This window comes from Drepanopeziza brunnea (assembly GCF_022702325.1).
Source record: "Drepanopeziza brunnea f. sp. 'multigermtubi' strain 214-2 chromosome Unknown ctg4, whole genome shotgun sequence".
Lineage (NCBI taxonomy): Eukaryota > Fungi > Ascomycota > Leotiomycetes > Helotiales > Drepanopezizaceae > Drepanopeziza > Drepanopeziza brunnea.
This window is the reverse complement of record NW_027094067.1, coordinates 429,196-456,226: the sequence shown is the minus strand read 5'-3', so window position 1 is coordinate 456,226 and position 27,031 is coordinate 429,196. Positions and strand designations below refer to the sequence as shown.

Genomic DNA, 27,031 nt, shown 5'->3' with positions numbered 1-27,031 from the left:
TTGAAAGAGATTGCTCCTATATCTCGTCTTTCTCTCCTCTTCTTTCTCCTGCCCCTTATTTTCTTTCGCCATCCCCACTGACCTTTAAACACTGCGAGGATTGTCATACGTGAGAGACATCTCGCTTGAGTGTACACGCGGTGCAACAGACACCCAATCTATACCAAGCTCGGCTCCTGCTACTACTATATTAGCCGATAAAAACAAGAACTATGCGTTCTTTCATCATAGCACTGCTTGCTTCGGTAGCAATTGTCTTTGCGACAGGCTGCGCCAAGGAGAACTTGGATGAGGTTGTAGCTCGAATCGAATGCGCCGACAGCTCAGTGACAAAATGCCTGCGCTCGGCCGATATACGAAAGCTGGACAAATTAGAGGCCTGTCTGGTGGCAGGCGGGTGTTCTCTCGCAGGTGGCCTCTCAGAAGCTGTGTGGTTTACAAACGTTTGTCGAGCTGGCCAGGAGGATCTGAAGAAGAAGAGAGCAGACATTTCATCTGGCCCCATAGCTGAGCTGACGGCGACTGCAGTCTCCGCCGCCAGCGTAGAAGCCATAACGACATCCGAACCTTCCTCGTCCTCCCAATCTACCTCCAGCAGCAGCACGGCATCCTCCACATCAGGAATCTCCCCATCTTTCTCTCCAATGAGCACATCTTCTGTATCGGCCAGCGCAATCGGTGCCTGCTCTGTCACGAAGACCCACAGCGTCTCCGCATGCTCAATTTCCAACGGCAAGACCCTCACGTGTATACCCACGACTTCCCTTAGCGCTTCCTGCGCCCCAGGCAAGATCTGCTTTTCCAGTACACCCGACATCTGTCTCACGCGCAAGGACTCGCTCGACACAGCTGGTCTCATCGTAACCATCGTCTTTAGTATCGTACTCTCTGCGATAACTATTGCCGTCATCATTATAGTCATCCGCGACTATCAAAGGGAAAAGCAGTACCGGGCGGCGAAGCTGCTTGCCGAAGCTGCTAGTAAATCTGAAAGCTAGGAGGCCAGGACCACGAGGAAGCCTAGGACCACGATGAAGCCGATGACCAGTGATGCGGATCTGCCCTTGATGACGCCTGCCGAGGACAGGAGTGACGATCATAGCGTTCATCAAGAACAATCTGCCTTGGGCAAGAGGCACGAGGAGTCTGACCCTACGTGTACGGTTGTATCAGGATCTTCATGTACAGGTACAGAAACCTAGATCTAATTTTGACATTTGAAGGTATCAAGGACTAGCAAAAACGGCATCAACAACAGATGAAAGATGTAAGACACGAGAGAGAAATTACCAAGAGTGAAAGGATTAGAAACGGGAACAAAGGAGCTGAACAGGCGTGGCGTATTAAGAATTCCAGTATGGATTCGCGGTATGAATTCATTCATCTTTCCTTTTTTTCCCTTTTTTTTTTTTTTTTTTTTTTTTTTCTGGTGAGAATTTATGTTTGATGGAATTTATCATATATATGCCCAGCGATATACATTCTTTCTCCCTCCGCAATTGATCTGTCGTTCTTTGATGGAAGACGGAAAGAAAGAAGGATAAACCTCTAGGAGTAAAAAGATACTCCGAAATTAAAGGGCTTATAAGTCCCAGTATTCATCGCTGTTCAGGGCAGCCTTTAGTTCTCGTGTGATGGATGTATAATAATTGTATATAAAAGCCTCGATACTTTTCGCTCCCGTATCTCAATCACCAAAACCGTTTCTACCAACACGTTCTGTCGTGGAATCTTTGATGGGATAGTCGCCTCGGGCTCGAACTTCTAGTTTTTTCCTTCGGTTTGAAGGCATGAAAAACTGCCTGGGGGACCATCAAACTCATAAAGCCCTTAACAGCGTCTTTACCCTCATCGCTTACGACTGAAGGCTAGTGAGAAAATGATGATTGTCAATTAGAAACCCGTTCTCAGGCTTTGAACTCTGTTTAGGTTTCACGCGAGTTTTTGGGGGCTGCTTCTGTGAAATGATACCTGCTGAGGCTATGATTGATGTATCGCACTCCAGCCATACTCTTAGCTTGAGATCGAAATGGACCATTAGTGTGGATGGTGCCTTCATGACAGGCTTATTGGAGTTAGCTGAACGATTTTTTTGAATTTTTTTGCTTTCTCAGTCCACTTGAGCTGCTGGTTTCCTTTGAGCAGCTTTGTCATGTCGATTGCAACTTGGCTGTATTGGTGGATAAGTCGTCGGTAGGAGTTGTTGCTGTCTTAAGTAGAATTAGGCTTTTAGTCAGCCAACAGGTGAAGTCTGATATTCGTCGAACTATTGCTAGTATTCCGTTCATCTTGATTGCTAGTACTTATCTGGTGATCATACTAGGTCACAGGAGGAAGCAGTTCTGATGATGTGGTTGACTTGACTTGTATTATCTAGAACTAGGAATTGGGACGAGGTTGGAGTAGGTAGGACCCAGTGCCAAGGCCCGAGGTCCGTGCACCCTGCTCTCCTTCCACTTTACCTAGCAACAGTCTTTCATTGAATTCTGATTCGGAATAGGGACTGAGGGCGGTTGAGATTAAATATAAAAGCAAACAAGGATCTTTGTCTCAGTTCCAGAGGCCTGTCAGCTCCGTTTGAAATTGAACTTTTTTGCACCTTGCATAAATGCTGAGCAAAGACTCTCGAAGGAAATCGCACGTCGAATTCATCTCGTATACGGGATGGCGGATGAAACTGCTGTATCCGTATAATAGTTTCGGTTTTGCCTAGCAAGAGACTGAGAAAGGTAAGCCTTCAGCTTAATAGACCACGGCGGCTCGCTCCCACTGCGAGGAAGTCTCTACAGATAGACATTGAGCCAGATGGCAACCCAAGTTTTGATGATAGCAAGAATCTCTACGGTGCGCCACTAGGTTCAAGCGGCAGTTCATATGGATGTAAACGGGATGCTTCTGACTCGTCCTTCTTCAGCTGCTTTGCCTTTTTCTCCGACATTGGCAGATCGATCCGGCACACTCCGTATCGAAGCTTGAATTGGCGAGTATCTCTGGTATTATCTTGATAATTGCTGTACAAACCAAATATATTACAAGCTGTATATTGACTGGAATAGAACCTCTATACTCCGACTACTCGCAAGGGCCTAAAGGTCAAACGCCGCAGAAGATTCATCTTGTCAATCGCTCCAAATCAAGCCATCTCTTCTTTGCCTGAAACATCGATAGATTTATTCTCGATCACATTCACTAGCGCAGAAAACAGAAGAGGCAGGATAAGAAGTATTATCCGAAGGTCAATGCCTTCCGAATTCTTAGGTTAAAGACTGTAAAGTCGCAATTTTTCGATATTCAGCAACTAGAGAAGTCATCATGCTCTGTCCACCGTAAATGAATGCCCAGGAGAACGGGAATTCTCATCGCGTGCTTCGCCAGGAATCCGCGCTCTCGTGTATATTATCATGTATGTATTCATTCTTTCCCTGGCAGAGTATGGATCCCAGTTGGAGGAACTTTAATTGCCGTCGTTCCTCAATAGTCCCATAACAAAGTACAACTTCTCTATACTAATTTCCCTCATATTCTTGGACATCGATCGAACATTTTAGATTATTCCAGTAATAACCAATAATATTTACATCTTTTATAAGCGGTGGTAAGTTTTTTTTTGTCAATCCATTAACTGCTATCAAATCGTTCCCTTGCAGTGTTACGATGACCAAATAAAGATGATTTCGTATAAGGGCCGAAAAATAAACTTACGAACTCATTATTAGATAAGTTAGTAAGAACTTGTACAACATGTTCTTGCCTTTTTATGAATAAAAGTGGCTCTAGTATTTCTTGCGATGTTTCGACTCTTTTCTGAATGACCTCCTGCGGGTTGGATGCCCAATAGCCACCTTTTATAGCATATACACTCTATGAATTTTGGCCTCATGAGAATCCCAATTCGGGTACAGCGGGGATGAGAGCTCGGCAAGAAAATAGCCAAAAATTTCGAACTTGTTGGGTTACTTTACCTTGCAAGAAATGGCAGAGTGACCCACCCAGGCTTGTCTTGCGGAGATTTACCAGGCCTGATTCAATATACACGGGATCTAAAGCGTCGCCGGCAGGACTTGGGATTCATTTCCAAAAGTTTAGCATACTACCAAACTTCTGTTAACATGATACATTCTGCAAGATATAGGTAGACAAAATTTCGATACCTTTTGTATCTTCTTCGCTCATGAAAAATGTGCTTTTCGTGTTTGGATTGGATCAGGGGCTGGCTACCCCTTTTTCTAAGCGAGCGCATTGGCCCCAATTTTTTAGGGCAGGAGGCCGTAGCTTTGAGCTTCGCTATATACTGTACGTATATAGCACGATATATCTGCCATTTGATTGCTGTGCTTATAAGTTTTTAAGCCGGGAAATACCGAAGAAAATACCTTTTCGATAGATCGTTGCTGGGGGGAAAAAAGACCATTCGTCTACTGCTGTTGCAAGGGTCTCGAGACTACTTGCTACTTTTTCGAAAGGCAGACCGATAACTTATATATAATGATACGAATACAAGAGAGAGCCAAGATATTCCATAGTTACCCAATTCCTTGTTAGAGATTATTAATTGCATCTTGACCCGATGCTCGCCTGAACTGAGTTGACCGCTTTTCAGCTTGGAAAGCCTCAAACAAAGGTGTACCACAAGGCTTTAAGCTGTGTAACACCACTGAGCTTTTTTTTTTAAAAAAAAAAAAACACTCCCCCTTTGTGCAGATTTAAAGCATGATATGCAATTGATTCTTTTTATAGCTAATATTGAGCTCTTCAAACACTATCTAAGCGCTTTTCCGCCATAGAAGCAGAGAAATGAGAATATATCTGTAGGTGCTAAGGGATTGCATATGCTATACATATGAGTCGTCGAGGTGCAATCTAGAAAGGTTCGAAATACAAAGGAGAACAATATCCAAGTGCAAAAGTAATTGCTATTGCTAAATATCTCGAAATACAATCCAACTCGGAAGCTTCTAGCACTGGAGGAACCCATCTTTGATTCAGCATCAGAGTAAACCCTCTCTGCTCCGCTTTGGACGACCAAAGGTCCAAGGTAATCGAGATGAAGCTTCTCCAGGTCTTGATACTTACCGTCTGCCTCCTACGACAACTCTCTCGCGAAGTCCACATCGATAGCAGAATATTTCGGCTATTAAAAGGAAGCTTGACAATGGCAACAGTCGGACTCCATGGTGGAATGCCTAAAAATATGCTTTCAACATAGCTCGCTGGTAGCTTTATCTAGCCAATTCCGTGCAACTCTGCTGTAACACGTAACAAGAGCTGAGTGCCTGAAAAGCCTCCAGGAATCATATGCAGCCACTCGGAGCGCCATAAAGCCGCAAAGAAAACAAAAATTGACTACCAGGGAAAACGCAGTTCCCGAAGCCCATCATACAACTCGTTGATCTGAGCGTATGACAAATGCATACCATAAGAGGGTTTCCAGCGCCGAAAAAGCTATCAACAAATGAACGAATATCGTCAGGTGATTCATGTCGCCGCATAAATGCTGGCACGGCTGGCTCTTACACCCATACATTCTCGAGAGCGCAATCTAGACGGAGCATTGAAAACAAGAAACAAGATGAGACTGAGTACCACCTTCTCCTTCTTCTTGGAAGCGGGCTTCGTGAGCAGTACCTTTGCTCTCGCATCGACCTGGCCAACAACGCTCCAGACAAGCACTAGCCCATCATCCTCAGCTGCTACGAGTCTCTGGTCATCGCTTCCCTACACAAGTTCCTCTCAATGGCCATGGACAACCACGACGATCCCCGGATGGAACATCTCCACGTCCAGCCAGCCCTTGGAATCACTTACTAGTGTCGCTACGTCGTCAACATCCGCCTGCAGCACTTTCTCGTCTTTGGCTCCTTCAACCTGGTCCTCAGGCAGCTGCCCCTCAGCGACCAACACCGGTGCATCGGCATCCGCGACCTCGTCAGCAGAGCATTCGAAGCCCACCAAGTCTGAAATCCATGACCAAGTAGTTGGGTTTATTGGCGCGACTCGCGTTTCTGCGAAACAGGAGCTAACGAGCTTAGAGCTCATATACGTATTCCGTCCGTCATGTAAAAAAGCAATAGTGACTGAATACTTGAAAGAACGCGACAAGGAATACTGATTCTGCATTTATGCTTCCGGACAGGTCTCAATTCCAAGGTCGATAAGAGGCTGGATCTGAGTTGCTTCTGTGAGGCCAATCGCCATTCTTCAGCGCGTAGTCTATGTGTAAGAGAGAACGTTAAGATCCATATGAGAGAATATACCCCGTGTATGTAAAAGTCGCAGGATGATGTTGCAATTTTATCGTGAGGTCGACGTGAAGTGCGGCGAAGCGGAACTCAAATCGCGATAGCAGGTCTAAATATAGGAACCCGGGGTCTCAATTAGATGCCAATCATGACAAGGACTTGGCCAGACCAGGTGTTGACTTCGACACCAGACGCGTCGTTCGTCCTCGTGTCTACGGGCAGCTTGTATTCCCATAAGACTGTATATTCCTTTTATTGATCACGCTCTTTTCCTCATGGGTTCCGGCAAGACAGAATATCAAACTCCCCCGCGAGTCTCCCACAAAGATGCACCGCAATACGCAGAGACGTCGATGGGATCTGCAAGTCTCCCCGATGATGTAGGATCAGCGTTTCCCGACGACGAGCTTCCGCCCTACGAGAATATCCTTGCAGAGACTCCTCTCCTTGGGCAAGCATCAACCGCGGCGGCCGCGACCCACCAGGCATGGAACGCGTTCGTTCTCCGGTCCCAGTATTCTATGCCCCAAGCTAACAAATCTTCGCAGCCCTCCGCCAGATCTCCCATGGTCCAGCCATGATCTCTACCGTGGCGAATACCGCACCCGGTTCCCGGACTACTCGACCCGCCCGACAGCCCTCTATCAGATGGTCAAGCAGCAAGCCCAGCACCCCCCCTCGTACTTTGTCCAGCTCAGCGGCTTCCACCACGAGACGCGCCGGACGGGGAACAAGGACACGAGAGAAAAGATCCAGGATTTCCTCATCTCAATCAACATCACCGACTTGCTCGGGCGCGGGGAGATGGAGCTCCTCCCAGACAACAAGCGCGGGTACCGAGGAACGAGGATCGTGTCGTTCCACCCCACCGTGAGCGAGGGCGCAGACGGCGAGGAGGGCGGCGGAGGCACGGACAGGGAGCTGCAGAAGTGGTGCGAGAGATACGTGGCGGACCGGTCGGGCGTCAAGTCCTTCACCCTGAAACGCGAGATTGCCAACCACGATCAAAGGAGACTGGAGACACTTCTCCACGCGGCGATTGCAGAGACCAACTACCGCGGCCACCTCTCCGTCACTTTCCCGGTGCAACACAGCGCGCTGATCGTCTACAGCCCAGGCAAGATCAACGAGTGGCGCATCACGGTCTGGATCCGCTGGCTGTTCTACTGCTCGTTCCTCTGGCTCTTCGCCTGGCCCTTCCTCGCCCTCGTCACGGCCCGCTACGAGACTGTCAAGGTGGTCTTCCGATATGCAGATTCCCCGCCGGGTAGCGTCAACCGGCGATGCGCGGTCATGACCGAGGTGGAGTGGTTTCACAGGTGGGAGAACGCCATCAAGAGAGCGGCGTTTTCGAGGATTGTATGCAAAGATGCCGCCTTGGATGAGCAGTATCGGCTTGCGACCGAGAGGGCGGATGCTAGTAGAGGTCAGGCGTACCAGCCCGAGACTCCCAGGACTGGGAACGCGTTGGCGGATGGTGCGTTTGGCTTGCTTGGCCAGGGCTTGAGACTTGCTTCGGACTTCAATGCTATGAGGGGGTGGGGGGCTGACTGCTAGGTATCTTGTTATAGATATTGTTGCGTATGATACCCCTTTTTTCCCGCGCTCTCATCCGGTGACAACTCGATTTACGTATGGGAATCCGGATGGATGTACACTACCTATACCATCTAGCAAATCTCCCAAAGACTTTTTGAGCCTCGCAGAGAACACTGCCGTCAATGATATTTAGCGCTATGTAACCTCCTACCTAGTACGTTCCCCAATCCGATCATTTCATACGGTATTATCATCAACATCATATCATCAACATCATAACTCTTTCATCATTGAACCTCCCTCTCACCGATCCGTCTCATGCACAGCCTCTAGCCCATTTGGCCCTTCGCTCCCATGCACCCCATCTCGATCCCTACTCGCCCTCCTCGTCCTCATCCTGCCCTCGGCCTTCTCCCTAAACCCCTCCCTCAGCCCGGCACTCTTCGCATCCAGCCCGCTACCCCTCCACTCGCCCAAGCCCTTCTCCCTCACGGCGCGCATCCGCTCCTCTTCAGCCTGGTCGCGCGTCACGTGTGCAATTCGCCCATTGACCGATCCTCGCAAGGCTTCCCCGGCGCCGTGCAGGCCTTTGAGAGTAGATGCGACGCCTTGAAGTTTGCGAGCGGGCTTCAGCTGAGAGGTGGACCCGCTGGCAACGCTCGTTCTCGCTCCCGGGGCTGGTGGGTTTGTGCCTGAGACTGCTGGACTTGCTGACACTGGCGACACAGGTAGCGCCGGCGAGGTCCCTGCTGCTGCGACGCCTGGTCGTGAGAAATTCGGTGTCCTGGGACGGCCGGTCGTGGGGCTTGCTGGGCTAAACGGCTCGTTGCTAGCAGGGAGACCTGTATCGCCTCTTGCGTATTGCTGAGCCAGGTCCGGCGTACTCGTGTTGTGGGCATATGCTTTTCCCGGGCTTCGATTGTGTACTGCACTAACATTCAACGGCGCCACGACGTGCTCCCCTGATCTCCTTCTCTCGGACCGCTCCGGCATGATTGGCGACGCTGGACCGTCTGGCACAAGCGACGGAATCGGTCCTTGCTGATTACTAGGCGACTTACGGAACTCAGACCTGGGAGGGATTGGCCGACCACCGGCTGTGGTTGGCGAGATGGGTGCGGCATCCAGTTCTGCTTCCGCCCTTGAATCACTGTTGCCTTTCTGCTGCGCCGGTGGGGAGGCAAACTGAGACGGTGATCCTCCTCCTCCGTGTTGATGTGGTGTCGGCTTGCGCGCTGGCCCCTGCATGAACGAATTCGGATTGGAAGTTCCTGGAGTCGGTGCCGTTTGCTGGATCGTAGGATTTGGTCGGCCTCTAGTCTGTGGGCTGGCTATCCGGTTTGGTTGCGCATCTTCTCGAACTGGATTTTGCGGGCTTCCATATTGCGGTACGGGCTGCGAGATGCCTGTTTTCGTGTCTGCATTCTGGGGGAGGCTGTGGTCGACTCTTGTCTCGGTGACCTCCGGTGGAGGGTCAGTTACTGGGTTGTAAGGGTGCGAATAGGTTTGGGTCGTGCCATCTGAAGCTACTGTCGTCGTGGCTTTACAAGTTTAGCTATTGCTTTTGAAGGGAGAGGACGGGCGCTTTACTTGTTGTCGTTGTTGTGGTGGTCGTGATGGTGGTTCCAGGGGGCTGGAAAGGTCGTTGAGCGGGTATTTGACTCGTCCTCGACTCTGCGCTTGAAGCATTACTGTTCGAGTAGTAGGTCGAATCGTGAAAGCTATTGTTTTGCGAATGTCCCAACTGCTGTGGTCGTGGAGACTGCTGCCTCTCGCTAGGGGGCACGGAGTTGTTTTGCTGGGGGCTTAGCAGATCCGGTTTCGCCTTGTCTTTATGTTTGAAAAGCCCCATCGTTAACTATATCTAGATATTCGAGGAATGTCAGATAACAAATGACAGAAAGTAAAACATATTCAGGAAAGTTTGAAATACAACTTCATGAGAGGTTAGCCGGTGAAGCTTTCAAATGACGAGGGTGGCGCTGGCTGACCATAAAACAAGGAACATACAATCTGCAAGAAATCTTGGATAGGAGGTGGCTGGCTGCTCTCGCTTAACTGGCGAGCAGGAAAGGGGCTGGCCCATTGTAGCAATGTCGTGGAGAACAAGAAGAGCAAGCCATAGAGCTTCAAAGTAATTCCAGAATTCGATAGCCACGTTCTCTTAAGCTATCCAAGTACTGTAATTAACTCTTCAAGATCAAAATATTTTATTTTTAATTCCAACAGTAGGTTTCTATCAACCAAAACAAACAAACGCACTCTCGGTTGGAAACCACGATAGCTTGCGCTAAGATAAATATCATTGAAATATCTCGAAATCGGAGTATTACCCGGGACCCGCATGCAAGCAAGCAGAGGTCTGCGGACCGCCCGCCATAAGATTGAACGCGATGAAATATAATCGGCAAGATGAGAACTCTGCGGCAAATTCTCCTCTATCGGCATTGCCTTCAGTCCATCCTTCAAAAATCATCGATAGGTCTTTATGCCTTGCTCTTGACTAAATTCAGCGCAGCTTCTCGTCTAACAACAAGCCACCGGTTACATATTCAGCTTCACTCGGATCACAATCTACCCAGCCGTCGTACTAGGGCTCCCAGTCACCACACTCGGACTCGGCCACCACCACCATTCTCGCGACCTCACCAACTCCCCGAGTCCTACCTCCGTCTCAGCCGGCTGGCCTTCCCGCCCGTACCACTGCCACTCGGCTGCAATCTCATCGACAATGTCCTGCACCCCGAAAAGCCAAATGGAGAAGTTCACGGCGTACGTGCTCTTGATCTTCTGGTTCATTAAGACCGTGAGCTCGAGGTAGGTGTAGGGGCGTTGGCCGGCGTAGCAGCGCGCGTCGCTTTTGGCGCAGAGGGTTTTGAGGTGGGACTGCTCTTCGAAGAGGAAGGCGCGTTTTGGATGAGGAGGGGGGAGGGGGGAGGATGCGGGTGTGTATGTGGATGCAGGTTGTTCGTTTGTGGTGGATTTTGACGTTGGCGAGGAGCTGCTGCTGGTGCTAAACATTTTTATTTTGGGGGGAGGGGACATGTAGAGGTATGGTTAGTTGTAGCAGTAGCCTTAGTTATGTAAGCAGCAGCTTAACTGGTAATATCAGGGATTTATATCAGAATGCGGTTGAAAGTGTATCGACAGAAGAAGGAGGAACACCCGGCTTAAATACTTGGACTGGTTGTATTTTCCATGTAGAATTATTCACAGTTCTCAAGCAGTTTCGAATCAACCTCTTCCTTATTCAGAGCTATGAATCATCATCTACCCATCATTCACAACTTCTCAGACGTTTGAGATATGAGTAAAGTAAATAAACACATAGTACCTTCCCCCCCCTCCCCCCATTAAAAAAAAAACATGTCACAACCAAGCATACAGCTCTATCGTCAAAATTCCAAACCCAAAGATTTAAGAACGACTCGATATCCACAAACGCATTCCGTCGTCGTGACCAGTACACACACACACATCTTTGTAACACATATCTATTTTCTTATTTTCTCTCTAGCGAGCAAGTCCCTATCCCCCCTGACACCCTCCCCTCCTCTCTCCCCCCCTCTTTAAGCCTCAACGTAGCATTCATCTGGACTGATTCTGGTTCGATGATAGCACGAATAGACTGTTCGCCGTTGTTGTTGTTTTTTATTATTTTATTTTTAGGAGATGGAAGGAGGAACAAAGCTAGTCAGTGCTTTCATTATTTCATTCTTGACATCTGGGAATATGCTTTGAATGCCGAAGACGAGGGCGAAGGCGAAAGAATACTTGAAAATGAAATACGTATATATATATATATATATATATATATGTTGTGTAAGGAAGAGCTCTAGCATATACCTGACTGCGAATCAAGAGATGTATAAGAATATAATCATGGTAGAATCAAGGCTGAAAAGGAGGGGGAAAGGAGGACGTTCGAATGGCACTCGAATGTGTTCTGTATGTATATATGTGTATGATTGATGATGGCTCAGGGAGGAACCAACTACTCGTCTATATACTGCCTCACACGTGACGCATCTACTTGTCGGAAGTGTCTGATGATAGTACTAAATACGTGGACAAAACAAATACAGGCCGTCAGCTCCACCACAATATTAATCTGGGATATATGTATCTTTTCTTATTTTCTGAAATTATTGGCGAGCATATCGGTTCGTGCTTACCTACTGCTCGAGAAGTTAGAGCGGTCTAAGAGAAAGGGTATTTGAATATCTATCTGAGCCGATTTATCGAGATATGGTAGGTTGGTGGAAGAACACAAGATGTGATTTTAGCTTATTATGTTATGTCTCCGCTGTTGGGTGCTTGAAGCAAGATACATAAGTATGTACGTGTTTATGTTGACTTATATACGACCTGCTTAGTTCAATCAACAGTTCTATATCGCTTTGCTCAACACAGCACGCCCCTTAATCATCCTCCCTCAAGCCTTCCACAACAGCCAACAGAGCAACACTAACCTCCACCCTCCCCTTCTTCACCCATTCAATCCTCTCACCCAACCCCTCCCTCCTCTTCGCCTCCACAATCTTCAACACCAGCCAGCGCATACAAGCACTCACCACACCCCCACCCACCTCCCCCTCCCCCTCTCTCAACTCCTCCCAAACCCCCTCAAACAGCGCCTGAAACCTCCGACCCACCTCCGCGTCCCTCGCCAGCACCTCCTCACACCCAGCCCTCACCTTCCCCAACCCATCAAAAATCCGCATCAGCACCCCCCCCCTTTCCAGATTCCGCGCCGCACGCCTCCTGCCCTCCGGGTCCAGGGCCAGGAACTCGCTCCACAGCGAGCCCGCCTCGCTCAGCGCGGGCTCAAAGAGTTGGCTGAAGAGCGCCTTCTGGGCCGCGTACAGACGCGCCACGTCGCGCTCGAGATCGCGCAGCGCCTCCAGCGTGCGCGGCGGGACCGCGGGCGGGAGCGAGGAGATGATGGCGGCCAGGTCGGCGAGGGTCTGCGTCTGGCTCTGTACGCGGTGGAAGGAGTAGGCGCGGATGGCGTGCATGAGGGTCCCCAGGAGGGGCTGCACGCTGCGCAGCTCGAGATCGGCGGTGGATGTCGAGGCCGGGGAGCCGGTTGCAGCTTGCGGTGGGACGGGGAGGGCGGGGGCGGCTGGAGCGCCTTCCTTCTGGGGAGTGGGTGGCTGGAGCTGCGTCTGCGTGTCGTTGAGTGGTGTTGTTGCCGTTGTCGTCTTTGACTGCGTGGGATTGGAGCTAGGTGCGGAGGATCCGGAGCGGGACGTGGAGGAGGAGTGGGATCTTGGGGCGGAGCCGCAGCCGGGCTTGATAGGTTCTGGCTGGCTAGCTGTGGTGAAGATCGAGGGCGAGATGCGGGATTTGCGGATCCGGGCTCGGGATAGTTTTGCAGGACGGCGTTGAAACCGGGGAGGGAGAGGGCGAGATGTACAGCTGCCCATTTTCTTCTTTACATATCAGGGGTGTCGTTCTTCCGGCTATAGTTGTGGAAAATAGAAGCGGAAGTAGAATTGGAAGTCGTTGAGAAGGAAACTGGAAACTAGACCCTGGGATCGTTAACAACTCGCTGATTGGAAATGGGATATTTGAGGTGTGTTTATGTATGAAAGTGTAAGTGTTAGGTGGGGGAGAGAGGGGAGAGAAATAGAGGATTGCGATTGTGGTGCCGTTGCCGGGGACGATGGTTGGAATGTAGCCTTCTTCGTTTAACGTTCTCGCTAAATTAACCGAGCGACGTTACTGGCTTAGAGCCCAGCTGGACCGTTGACTACACCAGTCTTGTAATCGTATTAACTTCTATCATCTTTTCATATCGTACCTCGATGCCAGTGATTTTATCGCGCACCCTGTGACCCCAGGACCTCATGATTACAATTTCCATTTCCTAGGGAGATGACACACTGGCGGACCCGATGGGTGACGCTCCTAGCGAACCCAACTCGGGCAGGCTTCAACCCACATCAAATCACCCTTCTTCTCCCTCATCACAGCCTCCTCGACTTGCTTGACCAACACTTCCAAAATATCATAATACTCCTCCAACTTCCGTCCCCTCGCCTCAACAAACCCTACAAAGCGGCCCATCATAACTTTCTCGCCTACACCGCCACCAGCAACCCACCTCCCCTCCCTCGCGCACTCCAGGATGGAATTCTGTATATCCCCGTCCAACCCCGTCTGAAATTGCCTATCTCTCGCCATCTCCTTGACAAAATCCCCCACCGCCTCCCTACACACCACAAAGCGCAATCCCTCGCTCGCCTGCCAACTCGTACACGCCTCTGGAATCCGCGCCTTGGCATCCCTCTCGCTCTCCGTTGATACTTTCTTCAGTCTCTCCAGCACCGAGAACGCATGTTGCGAGAACGCCGCCTTGCGTAGGAACAGCCGTCCGCAGTGCTCCCGGACGCGGAAAAGCGTTTGCAGCATGTGCTGCTGCTCGGAGCGGCGGAGATGCTTCTGGGCATGCAGCTGCGCCTCCTTGCTGGTGAAGATGTGCAGGAGATTATTGGCAAGGTTGCTAGCGAGGAGGTCCTGCTGGTGGAGGCGGCGGGCGCAGCGCCTGACGAGAGAGTTCAGATGGGCAAACTCGTGGGGGTTGAGGGTTGTGTAGGCTGTTGCTGGTGATGTTGATGTGGTTGTGACGGAGGAGAGCGTGGGAGATGGGGGGTTAACGGAAAATCCAGAGGGCAGGGAGCTGATGGAGCTGAATTTCGAGTCGCGGGATGAGGCGAGGGGTTTGCCCTTGCCTTTGTAGAGTATGTCTTTCTGAGTGTATGTTGGGAGGTCGCTGGTCGGTGGGGGGATTGTTACGGGGCCTGCCATGGGTTGAGATTCGATACTTGGTTTGGGCGGTTGGGAGGTGGGTTTTCGGGGTATGGGTGCGGATGGTTTGAGGTTCTTCGTGGGTCTCTTGTTGAAGCTGAGAACTGCTGCCCCAGTGAGTTTGCCATCCTTCTCGCCCTTCTGGGTATTAGGTATCGACTTCGAAGAAGGCTTCTCCGCAGGCCGTGGGGATGTCTTGAAAAGCCTCCGAACCATCATCCTCACTTTCGACCCCTCTACATCCACGCCCTTCGGTTTATCCTTGCTTGAACTTGGGATCTCCATAATCCACGTTGAGGGCCCTTTATCCATCTTCAGACTTGCCGGTACCCCGGGCCTCCTCGCCACGTCCGCTATCGATATGTTGCAGAAGCCTGAGATGCAGCTGAGTCGCAGCTAGCGTGGACGCTGTGAATGGTAAGGTCTTCCGTGACCTTTGAAGCTTCCAGGCAGCGGGTGTATATATATATATATATATATATGTATATATGTATATATGTTGTTATGTATGACAACGACGTAATCGAGGTCGAAAAGGCTAAAAGGATTGAAGCCGCACAACGATGTGTCACCACTTCGTTGCACCAGTCATCAATCAAATCCCTCACCAATGAGAACGATCTAACCACCTTCTGCAGAAATTGGATATTCGAAATCCGACACCTCCGAAGCTCAATTGATAAATGAGATTCCAGTCCACAATCCCAGTAATGCAAGATGCGAGAAAAAGAAATTAGAAGAATGAGGTGAGAATGAGGTGAGAATGAGAATAAAAATCTGCGATGAGGACATGTACGTAAAGTAATACTTAAGTATAGTATAGCATTAGTATAGTACCTATAGCACAATGCCGATGCCAATCCTTCCGTGCACGAGGCTAAGGGTCCTCTGCCGCGTCTCAGGATGCAGATCTGATACGCTGAGGGAAACAGAAACGGAACTGGGACCTACCTTGTAGGACTTGCATCTTTATTTGTACCGGTATCTTTGTTTGTACTTTTTTTTTAATTCAGATGAAGCTGTTTGGAGAGAATGGAATGGGATGAGGGGATGGATGGATGGAGGGATGGCTGGACGAATGGATGCAAGGAAGAGAGTTTGAGCTGCTGGGCTTATCTATCTCGTGCTGGGAAGATGGGGATTTTGAAAGAGGGTTGAGATGGCTGTAAGGACTATGAACAGCAAAGTGGAAGAAGAGACGGGAGCACAAGTACACACAAACGAGTAAACAAAGAATCAAACATCGAGTGCGAAAATCAAGAAAGAAGGGGAAAACAGAGAATTGAACCCCAGCAAGGGTTAAGAAGGTACACGATTTGGATTGATCCGAGATCTAGCTACGAAGCATATGGCTATCATTATCATTCCACCTCGTGGAGTTTCATCGTATATCTTTTCACCCATTCATCACACGTCGAAGAAAAAAAAAACCCCCCATGCCAATCCACAAATGTCCGGCCAACCCCCTTATCCAGCCCAGTCGCAGGTCGCATTGCCTGCGCGTCGTCTTATCTTATCACGTCCCATCCCACGCCTTCTTACTTCTGAATTGCGCATTCACTCATCGTCCTCATCCTCTTCATCAACCTCCTTTAAGTCAGCCTCCTTGGGGACTTTACCGCCTACAACGGCCTTAGCGGCTTTCGCAGGTGTCTCATCCCCGTTCTTGTCATCTTCCTCCTTGTCTTCCTCGTCGTTCTCCTCTGCCGCTGGTGCTGGGTCTTTAGACTCAGAGGCTTTGGCGGGAGGAGCAGCTTCAGTCTTGCGCTTCTTGGGAGCGGGTTGGGCTTCTGTTTGCTGTTAGTCGAGTTCTTTGTGCACCGCGGGTTTCTGCAAAGGGGATTTGGGATGCCATTGAGGTGATGTTGAAGGGGAGAGATAAATCGCGCATACCCTCCGCCTCCTCGTCCTCTTCTTCCTCCTCTTCCTCTTCGCTATCTTCTTCATTCGCAGCTTCAGGCTCAGAGTCCTCGTACCTACGGTTGACCGTCAGTATTGTATCTCTCAAACATAGATAACACAGCATTTCAGCGCATCTCCGGCTGACATGTGCCGGTTGCGCGACGCAGACAGCTTTGCGATCAGTTTCGAGGGGTTTGAAGCTCGATCATTGTCTGTGAAGCTGCAGAGATCCCAATTGGTATCTCTCCAGTCGTGCGCGATGGACTGAGGGGGAATGGATAGCGACGTACTCCTCTTCTTCCTCGCCTTCGCTGTCTGAAGGGAGCGCAACAAGCTCCTCGTCGTCAGCTTTGCGCTTTCTGGTAGACATGGTTGATGGTGTTAATAGTTCAATTGACTCAGTGGAGGATGTATGTAGAAAGATGTTGCGATGATGTTGCGATGATGTTGCGATGATGTTGTAGATGGATGGACGGTTGGTGTTGTAGGAAGAGAAGCGGGAGAAATAGAAAGAGCAAGCTGTAATCATGCGGCGAGGGGGTGGATGTGAAAGCTTGTACATAACATATAGGGGTGTGTAATTAATATTAAAGAGGTTTGCTTTAGCGAGATTTCCTGTCACGAGAGAGATGAGAGAGGGTGTATATAGAAAGTGTGCGAGGAGTGGGTATAACATATCGGATCCGAATCGTTACATCAACCGTCAACGTCAACCTTCGACGTCTGGTCAACCAACGTATAATCGCAATAATTGCAGCGAGCGGATGGACTTGACCACCAGCTCAATAAAACCAATCGACCGACAGACAGCCTTCCGCACATGTATATACCAGTCGCCTCGAGATCGGAGCGTGATATGCCCGTAATGCCCGTAACACCCGATAGATAGATAGCCTGGGTACTCTTTCTTTCCCCCCAAGGAATTCCAGTAGATGTGACTGATAGTTGTTATGCAGATATGAATCACTAGTCTTCTAAAAAAGAATGGCAGTATTATTGATCTATCTTCACTGCTTCGGAAGTGTACGAATGCAGATTCCTTTTCCAAGTTCCTTGCTGCAGACCAAACATAAAGTCCTGCTACCTTGAGTCGAAGAAGTCAGCCCGCCCAAAGGTAATGTCGAAGACTTGTCAGGTCGAATGCCTCCTGCAGCTCAATTGACGTGTCTGTTATCTGGACTGCCAGTTTCCGCTCAGCAGCCAACGAACACCCGACCTGAAAAGTGGGATATTATCCTTCAATTACGTCCTATGGAAAGCGAGAAAAAGAGAGAACAACCAGTTCTCTTAATATAGAATCGTTATAAGTGCTCGTGTTGCTGGTCTTTGATAAGCATAATCATGGCTACTCCTCGAGGACTCGTGTATTATATACAGAGCGAGTGAAGCTTCGATAGCTCTATGCTCTGTCTGCAAAGATTCAACGATTATCCCAAGATCTCAGTATGCAGCCTAAGATATCAGACTGCTTTATACAGCAGTCCTTTGTCAGGTTCTAACCAGGTCTGCGCCTTTAGTTCTCGTACAATATAGCTCGGCCATCCAATTTGTCAGTCTACTAATCTGTATTTCTAACTTTCTACCGTCCAAGCTCCGGTAAGAAAGACTATTGATTCAAGGAGATAGGCAGATCTCAGCTCAATCCACTTGGTATTGGTCACAGTCGCACGTTCTTACACTGGTCGGCCTATGATAGTTTGGGGCGTCCGGATGCAAGACTACGAACCCGACCTCAAACTCTGGCTCTGGCTATAGCCCCAATTCAATCCGCTGCCAGCCTTCACGAGAGTTCATACCGAAATAGATTAAGCCTCAAACTTATGGCATTAGGACGTGGCAAAAAAACACGGCAGTAGCACGACCTGACCTGACTTGACCTGGAAAGCGGAAATAAAGAAACGGAGAGAAAGGCCAGATCAGACCAGAGATAAAAACCGATTGCAGCCATCAGGCAAGACTTGGATCTAGGATTGATCAGACAGCGCATTTTTGACTGTAAAGAGTCTGCCTGCATCAAAGGAATCGGATTGCAGCACAGCAGAGCACAGCGTGGCCCAGGCTAATTAGGTAGGTTAGGTTAGGTTAAGTGAGGTTTGGAATTTTAATCTAGAAGTCATTTTGAAATATTTTTATTTTGAACTTAAGTGCGTCGTCGTCGTCGCTTAAAGTAACTGTGGTTGCTATCTCGTTACAGCCTCAACGCGACGCACTCACCTTCGATTTCTTATTCACCTTCGATTCATTTCTTTCCTCTCCCCACCCACAACCTATAACTCGCAACCCCCCGACTTCAATTTTTGCTTCTGTTTCTCTTCACAACATCGATCTTCCGATCACCACACTTTGTTACTTGTTATCGCCCCTGCTTTCTTGCTCTATTGTAACAATAGAATCATCTCCTTCCACTCTGAAGATGTCGCTCGCCCCAGTCGCCGGTCTATCGCCACCCTCGATCCCAGGCCCTTCTCCGAAAACACCTCCTCTCACTCTGAAACCAGACCCCTTAGTCGCCGGTCCATCGGGACCCTCGACCCCAGGCCCTCGTTCGAAAGTACTTCCTCTCACTCCGAACGCAAGTCGCCCTCGGCTCTCTGCTCATCCTTCTCCAAATTCCATCGATACAACCAAGCTTTTTCGCCTCTCTGAAGAATCTAGCCTTGAAGATGACGCCGCCGTATTCGCCGATATGTCACAGGATATCATTGTGCCAATGACTCCCATGGACCGTCAGTCGTTCGACTTATCCCCGGACGCTGCCGCACATGTTGTAAAACGCAAGAGAGGGGTTTTAATCGACTTCACCGCTCCCACTATGGTATTCCGTAATGCAAATACCCGTCTCGATTTTACGCCTGTCCGAGGAGGTCGAATGTCGCCAGCCGTCGGATTCGCCGACATGGCCCCAGATGTCTTTGTACCGAGTACCTCTATGGACCGTGAGTCGTTCGAACTATCGCCCGGCGCTGCCGGAAATTTCGGAAGAACTGAGAGAGAGGCTTCAATCGATTTTACTTCTCGGATTGCGCTGTTCCCTAGGGCAAATACCCGTCTTGATTTTACGTCTGTCCGAGGACCACAGAGGCCGCCAACTAGGGCTCTATCTGACAACGCATCTGCAGCTTTTGAAGATGTTTTTAGAGATGCTGCGGGGGCCGCTGCGGGGGCCGCTGCGGGAGATGCTCCAGAGGATGCTGATAATGAAGATGCTGCCGGAGATGCTGCCGGAGATGCTGCCGGAGATGCACCAGAGGATGCTCCAGAGGATGCTCCAGAGGATGCTGATAATGAAGATGCTGCTTCAGATGTCGATGAAGATGCTGCGGAAGAAGCTGCGGGAGAAGCTGCGGGAGATGCTGCTGGAGATGCTGCGGAAGATACTCCAGAGGATGCTGATAATGAAGATGCTGCGGGAGATGCTGATGAAGATCCTGCTTCAGGTTCCGATGAAGATCCTCTCAGTTTTCATGAAGAAGATACTTCAAGTTCTTATGAATACTCTTCAGACAATGATGATTCCGCTTCAGGTATTGGCGAAGATTCGCCGGAGCTTCCTGACGCGAACGGAGCTTCACTCAATCCTCCGGCCATCATCGATCTTGCGTCTTCGCCCGCTAGAGTGTCCACTACCAACAACTTCATCGATCTCACGTCTCCACCCGCTGGAGTTTCCACTGCCAACAACTTGATCGATCTTACGTCTCCACCCGCTGGAGTTTCCACTGCCAATAACTTCATCGACCTTACATCGGCCACGAACACGCCAACGAAAGTCATGCCTGGCAACGTCCCTACCACTTTGGGTACTGATCACGAGTCCACGGAGATGTCTTCCGCAAAGAGAGCCCGACTCAACTCTGCTACTCCTTCCGCTCGTGTCGCAAAGGAATCTCAAGCATCTGCTTCCGCTCCCAGCTACGCACCAAACCCCTCGCAGGACGTCGCCCTTGACAGCGATCAGACTGTTGTGGGAGAGGCTAGAGGTCGTGAGCATATGGATAATGACAGAGATGACAGCGAAGAGGCGGCACGCTCCCGACTCCCTCATCCCTCCCAACCTAGCAACGAGGTCCGCCCAGCAAACCCATCCCTCCAAACCGCAACCAATCTCGGGGCAAGATTGCGCGCCGTTGCCGCCATCAACGACAATGGCTCGGGCCCTGTGACCCAGGAACACAACGGTGCATCTCTCCTCGCCCAGGACGAGCAACAGAGCGGTTCCAAGGCGTAAGTACAAAAGTCCCGAGAGGTGGTCATCTTACTTTACTTCTAGCACTTGGCTGACAGATAGTTGTAGGCCCTCTGCGTACCTCCAAGACTCGTCCGTCACCGCCGCATCTTTCCTCCCCGCAACCCCCGCCAATCCCGCAGCAGCCGCTCCCGAAGCTGCGCTCGACAAGCACGATGATGCCAAGCTGGGTGAGGACAAGGAGGTGGCGCTACCGGCTGCTCAGAACGACGACCAAACTGGCTCAACCCCGACCCCGACCCCGGCACCGGCTCCCGCTCCCGTCGACGACTCAAACGTACGTTAAATTCCTACATTCTTACATACATATATACATATTCACCCATCCATCCATTTCATTTCATCTCATTCCATTTCTCCATCCCCCCCCCCCCCTCCCCCCCCCGCAGAACTCCTCTTCGCAACACCACCAGCAGGTCCACTGACACGTCTTGCTTACGCCGAAGTGGTACAGACGTCTCCCCATGCCGACCGGCTATGACTCGTGGGAGGAGTACTGGGAGGAGAAGCGCGCTGCGGGCGAGACTTGCGATCCTGATGGGACTTTCCGCACTCCGGTTCCTAAGGAGAAGGTGGTGGAGCAGTGGATTGATGAGTGGTCGAAGTTTGATTGAGTGATTGAGCGATTGCCGGCTTGAATAATTGAATGGTTGAATGATTGGAATGAAGGAAGGAAGGAACGAACTAACGAACGATTGGAGAGATATGCATGGGAGCGTGAGCGAGAATTCGGTTGTTATTGGGAGTTGGAGGGAGAGGTTTGGGTTTGGGGTTTGGGGTTTGGGGTTGCTGGCTTTGCTGGTTTTCTGGGTGGGTGCGGGTGTGTTCATTGGGTTACGAGGTGTTCTCTCTTGTGAATAGTGTAGGAAAATGAAAGGAAAGGATAAATAACTTGATACTGCGAGTTTTGGGGGGCTTGGGGGGGTTTTTTTTTTTTTGCTGGCTGAAAGCTTTGAAGAAGTGATTCAAGTGCAGTTGGATCTTTTGAGTTTAGATAATAGCTCGTTTCCTTTGGTGACTTTATAGAGGAGGGGGGAGAGGGGGGAGGGGCAGGTGATATTTATCTTTTATGTTTTAAAGCTTTATAGGCAGAGACGGATCGGATATTGATAGGAGGATAAATGGATGGATGGATGGATGGTAGACGGGATCTAACATACTTCAAATCGTAGAAGCTGAACGAAGTTTGCTCGAGTTGGTGAACTTATATTTGTCTGTTTACTTCTTTAAGTAATATCCTCCACCTCCCGAGAGCGGAAAGAGCCGTAGGGTATTCGTTAGATGGTACCTGCTAAACTAGGAAGAAGAGATGGATTGAAGAAGAAGAAGGTGGGGGTATGAGTCTACTTAAATAGACGGTGTAGGATGTTTCCTCATTTGATTTCTGATTGCCTTACTATGCTGGATAGGAGGAGGTGGGGGAGTTTGCTTGTTTGTTTGTTAGACCGCATGATGATATCATGCAAGTTTTTCCGTTTTCCTTTCCTTTTCCTGTTCCAATTGTTCACAACTGAGACCGAGATGTGATTCGCTTCTGGTTTACGCCTACCTAGTAGAGCAGAGTAGAGGGTTTGTTTCGACCGACTGGCTGGGTGGCTGGGTTCGAAGGCGGTTTGAGGGCGTTCGCTTGGGTTGGGGCTAGTTGGAGTTGGTTGTGGATGGTTGCTTTTGTTTTAGATTTAGTGTGGTAGTGGTTGTGGGTTGTCATGTGGTGGGTGGATGAATGGGGTGGGCGTTTTGCTGTGGGTGTGGGTGTGTGTGTGTGTGTGTGTGTGCTGGTGGGTAAGTGGGTGGCTACTTACTGTCGTTGGTTATTTGGGGCTGGGCTGATATGGCGGGATACCATCTGCTTGGATGAGAGATAGGGAGGACTTGGTGGTCTGGCTTTGGAGGTGCGGGTGCAAATGCTGGTTGTTTGTGTGGTGGAGACGGGGATGAGGAGGAGAAGGAGGGCTTAAATGGGAATTTTACAGTAGGTTACCGTAGCAAGTATTGAGATGCTCATGATTATTGTATATTGAATGTTCGGGCTCTCCTCGCCTCTCGCGCAGGGGAAAAAAATTCACTTATCTTTAAATAAAAAGTTCCAGCTGCGTCTTTCACGACTGGTGGAACTCGGGGACGATGGCTTAACGGCTCATACCCCCAGGTTCCCGTATGGTTGGTGTAAATATCGCAGTGAGTTCCCATCGGAAAAAACCTATTCAGTTAGGTTTGTAGACTAGAACCTCATATCATCATCCCTTATCCGATGATATGGGCTTCTAGTTGAGTTTTGCATTTTTCAAATTTTTTCAAATTTTTGCAAATTTTTGTTTCTCATTCTTTTAGTTTGGGATACAGATTGAGCTATTAGATCCTTTCAGTATATATGTCCGCTCCGAGACGAAACGGGCAATACGCTCTTTGCTGGGTACTTTGTTCCTCGTGATATTATTGGTTCTGTATAGGCGGGAAATATCGGCGATGATGTATGCGAGCTAGTGAAGAGACAAGGCTATAAAAAAGTGGTAGAATGATAGACGTGTAATTCAGTAGATATCGAGTAGAAGCAGCCTCTTATGCAGCAATATACTATCGTGTGCATACCACATAAGTTAATACCTCCATCTAAGTAACGTACTTCGATGATCCAAATGTTTTTCTTGACTCTGTCTTTGCGGAAGGGTAGTAGAACATAGCGCGTTAACGCCACTGCTGTATTTGATTCGTGCAACAGGAACTAATGGATATGTTCTTGGCATCAATAGAGATACAGTCTGACTTACTTACGCATGAAGATTCCCAAAAAAAAAAAAACCGGAAAGCTTTCGCGTGAAGCATTAGAAGGACAATTTTAGAAATCCCAAGATCTTGAAATATGTTGCTGAGGCTGGCCGCGGCTGGGAGGGAGAAAGCTTGGATAGTCGTAATAGCCATGATACGCGGGATATTCAGGAATCAGGATGGAGTACCAGACTATACCAGATCCAAGTAGCCAGGCTCTTGGTAAAAACGAAGCTCGAAGAATAATGACGGTACGCAAAGAAAGCTTGCCCCTATATGGCCAAGTATCTCGCCATGACTATTCTAGACGACTAAAGCAAACTCTTCGAAGCGCATCGATGCAAGCATATAGTAGTTTAACTATGCCAAAATAGCAAGCAGTGATGGAATGGAGGTTTGTGAGTATAGAATCCGAACACATTTTAAAGGATTTAAGATCCCGTGAAAGGAGAGGATTGTAAGCTGCCGGCCTCAGCTGATGAAGGAGGATCTCAGGCCATATGTTAGCGATGTCAGGAATATCGATACAAGATTCTGGATAGGAAAAGAACCTGGAACTCTTAAGGCCAGAACTGGTGAAGCATATATGATATTCATGCCCTCAGCCGAATCATGGCTACGAAGCTCCAAGACATGTCGTCGAGGAGATGATGAACACGTGATAAGGCTGACAGCGGGATGGTTTGTGCGGTCGAGCTTCGAGACATCTGCCCTGCACAGTTCTTGGAGTTGGACCACGAGTCAGCAATTTTCGAGATACCCCCAACCAGCGTATCCCGACCGGTATAGCTTTGGCCGATTCAAGTCGTTACCGTGTAAATCTTCTTGATTGGAGAATAGGTTCTCATCCGAAGAAACAAGCTATCAACAAGGAGACGACGGGACAACATGGTTGCGCCGGCAGTCCCAGAGTACGCAAGCATAGTTTCATGGTTTACACATCTCCGTGAATACCTGCTAATGGGTTGCCTGCAGACTCATGGAAGAGATCCTCCATGAATCCACCGACGCGCGAACCGAAGTACTGGCTGCCCTAAGGGAATTGGGTCCACCTGATTTGGTGCAATTGATCAAGCAAGCTCCACGGAATCCAGGAAAACAGGTATGTCGAAGCACGATACCCGAAGGGCAAGAGATGTACTGATTGACTGGCAGACTGGAGTCTACCATCATGTTACGGGTGTCGATGCATCGTCTTCAGCAAGTCTGGCCGCATACATCAACACACTCACATACAGAGAGAGTCACCAATCGAGCACAAAGATTGTGGAAGGGATCTACTGGTATAAGGCTTCCAATAAACCTCAGAACCTCTGCTAAACAATATCAGCTGCTACAATGCGTTCTCGAGACTCGATATGCGCGTCCACGTTACGATACCCGGAACAGTTGACAGCTATTGTATAGACGAAAGAGGAGAGAAGAGGGTGGCCTCGGATGAGTTATGGCTCGAGACATACCTCTGCAGTGTGCTGAGAGCATACTCATACGCGGATGACGGAAGTGGAGAGACGATCAGGAAAATCATGGGAGTACGGAGGTTCAATCCAGTCACTAATACCGAGACTGAACACCGATTTCTACAAGCGGCGGAGCACCTGTTTTTCAGAGGTATATTTGAAAGCAATAAAGTTGCTGAACAATGCTGACTTCTGAAGGCTGGCAACTCGGGTCAGATTCCGTTGTCCAGGTACCGAACAATGTCTCTAACCACCTGACGTCCGGTCTCCTGAAATACTTCCATACCACCGGTAGATATGCGTCTGGGATAAACCTCTTCGAGAAGCTGCGAACGCGCAATGTGGAGGTGTCGTCTCTGTTGGCAAAAGTCCTGCTCATGGGCAACGAGGAGGTACAGGCAGTGCGGGTTCTTCACGATTCCGTCAAGCAATCGCCAATGGACTACGTGATGCTCGATACGCAAGCAGAGTTTTTGTTGGGCAAGGCACTGAACCCCAATGCGCCAGATTTGAAGCAAGACCGATTACGGATGGCTCTCGGCTGCGCAGACAGAAGCACTGTTGCAGCACCAAGCGAGTTCGGTACATGGGCCAGACTGGCAGAAGTATATGTTGCTATGGAGGACTGGGAGAATGCCTTGACAACCCTCAACTCATGCCCGATGTTCACATACCAGGATAAGGACGCCCCGGTCATGCCAGAACCCAAGGAAATCCACCTTCCAACTCTCCCCGAAACTCGGTTAGATGAGATAGACAGCGAGCCAGAATCCAAGTACCAAGAGTCAGTCCACCCCAGTTTGTTAAGCTTACGTGCTTCTCAATACAGAGGAACGTTCAAGCAGGCCTACAGCATCTTGACCGAAATGACGGCAAAAATTGGGTGGGACCAGCTGTTGAGGATCCGGAGTAACGTGTTCGTGATGGAGGAAGAATATCGCAGTGAAAAGCAACCAACCCAAGGTGAACTTACCCAACGAAATGCTAGCACCGACGTACTGAGAGGAAGTCCAGGTCCTCCCATCAACGGCGATGATCAAAGCGATGATGAGAAGAGTGTGAACGGAGAGTCCACTGCACCAACCTTGGTAGCAGAGAACGGCGTGCTTGGTCCAGCCGCAGATAGGACAGTCGAGAAGCCCTCGCATACCGTTACTCCGGAGGAAGCTAAGGGTGGTATCGAGGATGTGTGTATACCATTCCCAGCGCCTGACGTCTGCTGACTTGAATCAGGCTGAGGCTACAGAGGAGCAACTCTCACGTTTCAACAACAAGCGTCTCTGTGAACGTTGGTTAGACAGCCTGTTCATGGTCCTCTACGAAGACCTCCGTATCTATACTATCTGGCGCACCGAAATGGCTCAATATCGTGCCCAACAGATGCAGTACAAAAAATCTGCAGAAGAATGGGAGATTCTCGGAGCCCTCGCCGACCGTCTGCACCACCAAGCTGAAGCTGTTGAAGCGTACGGAGCATGTCTCTCCATCCGTTTCTCGCCCAAGGCACTCAGTGGTATCCTTGGCGACTTCGAGAAGGAGAAGAACACGAGAGAGACGATCGCTTCTGTTATCCGCCTCGTTACGTGGCAGTACAGATGGTATTCCGAGTTCAGTCCTGACTTGCTGTACACAATCCGCACTTTGATTGAGGATGAGGGTGCGGTTAAGGTTAGGAGTATCATCCAGGCGACGAGCTTGCCCCAAAATGTGTTGGATTTGACGCATCACTATGCTGCTCTGTGTGCTGCTTTCAGAAGCTCGGGTACTGAGGGTTAGGTTGGCGCGGAAATTTATAATGAGACGAACGAAAAGACGAGTGGCTGGGTACATAGACAGAGAAGATGAAAGATGAGGGTAGGGGATACCATGTTGCAGGCTCTGGGCATCTCCAATTTAATGCAGCTGCAGTTGGGGAGATCATGGGATGTACTTGTATCATAGGTGGCTTTGCCAAAAGACTTCCCATCCACCTTTTAGAGTGCTGCAGCGGTTTCTGTTCCACGTATATCAGATGCAGCAGCAAGAGTGATGAGCCAGTACCACATTCGTAGGTAACATAGGTATGA

At 49.5% G+C, this 27,031-nt stretch overlaps 8 protein-coding genes across 8 annotated transcripts; 3 read left to right on the top strand and 5 right to left on the bottom strand.

The window, feature by feature from the left end:
- Nucleotides 1-190: 190 nt before the first annotated feature.
- On the bottom strand, nucleotides 191-910 carry L3040_003022 (uncharacterized protein; the record flags this gene model as incomplete). The annotated part of the gene is made up of 1 exon (XM_066154296.1): nucleotides 191-910. One exon carries the CDS (start codon nucleotides 908-910, stop codon nucleotides 191-193), a length of 720 nt encoding a protein of 239 aa, XP_066012273.1.
- A 5,604-nt stretch (nucleotides 911-6,514) lies between these two features.
- L3040_003021 (uncharacterized protein) lies at nucleotides 6,515-7,796 on the top strand (the record flags this gene model as incomplete). Its single annotated transcript, XM_007296488.1, has 2 exons — nucleotides 6,515-6,735; nucleotides 6,788-7,796. The coding sequence occupies 2 exons, from the start codon at nucleotides 6,515-6,517 to the stop codon at nucleotides 7,794-7,796; spliced, it is 1,230 nt and encodes a 409-aa protein (XP_007296550.1).
- A 285-nt stretch (nucleotides 7,797-8,081) lies between these two features.
- On the bottom strand, nucleotides 8,082-9,630 carry L3040_003020 (uncharacterized protein; the record flags this gene model as incomplete). The annotated part of the gene is made up of 2 exons (XM_066154295.1): nucleotides 8,082-9,319; nucleotides 9,369-9,630. The coding sequence occupies 2 exons, from the start codon at nucleotides 9,628-9,630 to the stop codon at nucleotides 8,082-8,084; spliced, it is 1,500 nt and encodes a 499-aa protein (XP_066012272.1).
- Nucleotides 9,631-12,199: 2,569 nt separating this feature from the next.
- On the bottom strand, nucleotides 12,200-13,207 carry L3040_003019 (uncharacterized protein; the record flags this gene model as incomplete). The annotated part of the gene is made up of 1 exon (XM_007296485.1): nucleotides 12,200-13,207. The coding sequence occupies one exon, from the start codon at nucleotides 13,205-13,207 to the stop codon at nucleotides 12,200-12,202; it is 1,008 nt and encodes a 335-aa protein (XP_007296547.1).
- Nucleotides 13,208-13,691: 484 nt separating this feature from the next.
- Nucleotides 13,692-14,903, bottom strand: L3040_003018 (uncharacterized protein; the record flags this gene model as incomplete). Its single annotated transcript, XM_007296484.1, has 1 exon — nucleotides 13,692-14,903. The coding sequence occupies one exon, from the start codon at nucleotides 14,901-14,903 to the stop codon at nucleotides 13,692-13,694; it is 1,212 nt and encodes a 403-aa protein (XP_007296546.1).
- Nucleotides 14,904-16,148: 1,245 nt separating this feature from the next.
- Nucleotides 16,149-16,863, bottom strand: L3040_003017 (uncharacterized protein; the record flags this gene model as incomplete). Its single annotated transcript, XM_007296483.1, has 3 exons — nucleotides 16,149-16,381; nucleotides 16,485-16,567; nucleotides 16,784-16,863. The coding sequence occupies 3 exons, from the start codon at nucleotides 16,861-16,863 to the stop codon at nucleotides 16,149-16,151; spliced, it is 396 nt and encodes a 131-aa protein (XP_007296545.1).
- A 2,043-nt stretch (nucleotides 16,864-18,906) lies between these two features.
- On the top strand, nucleotides 18,907-21,353 carry L3040_003016 (uncharacterized protein; the record flags this gene model as incomplete). Its single annotated transcript, XM_007296482.1, has 3 exons — nucleotides 18,907-20,717; nucleotides 20,788-21,016; nucleotides 21,186-21,353. The coding sequence occupies 3 exons, from the start codon at nucleotides 18,907-18,909 to the stop codon at nucleotides 21,351-21,353; spliced, it is 2,208 nt and encodes a 735-aa protein (XP_007296544.1).
- Nucleotides 21,354-24,393: 3,040 nt separating this feature from the next.
- L3040_003015 (uncharacterized protein) lies at nucleotides 24,394-26,741 on the top strand (the record flags this gene model as incomplete). The annotated part of the gene is made up of 8 exons (XM_066154293.1): nucleotides 24,394-24,416; nucleotides 24,481-24,607; nucleotides 24,661-24,788; nucleotides 24,836-25,116; nucleotides 25,164-25,749; nucleotides 25,795-25,928; nucleotides 25,980-26,152; nucleotides 26,199-26,741. The coding sequence occupies 8 exons, from the start codon at nucleotides 24,394-24,396 to the stop codon at nucleotides 26,739-26,741; spliced, it is 1,995 nt and encodes a 664-aa protein (XP_066012271.1).
- Between the last annotated feature and the right edge of the window lie 290 nt (nucleotides 26,742-27,031).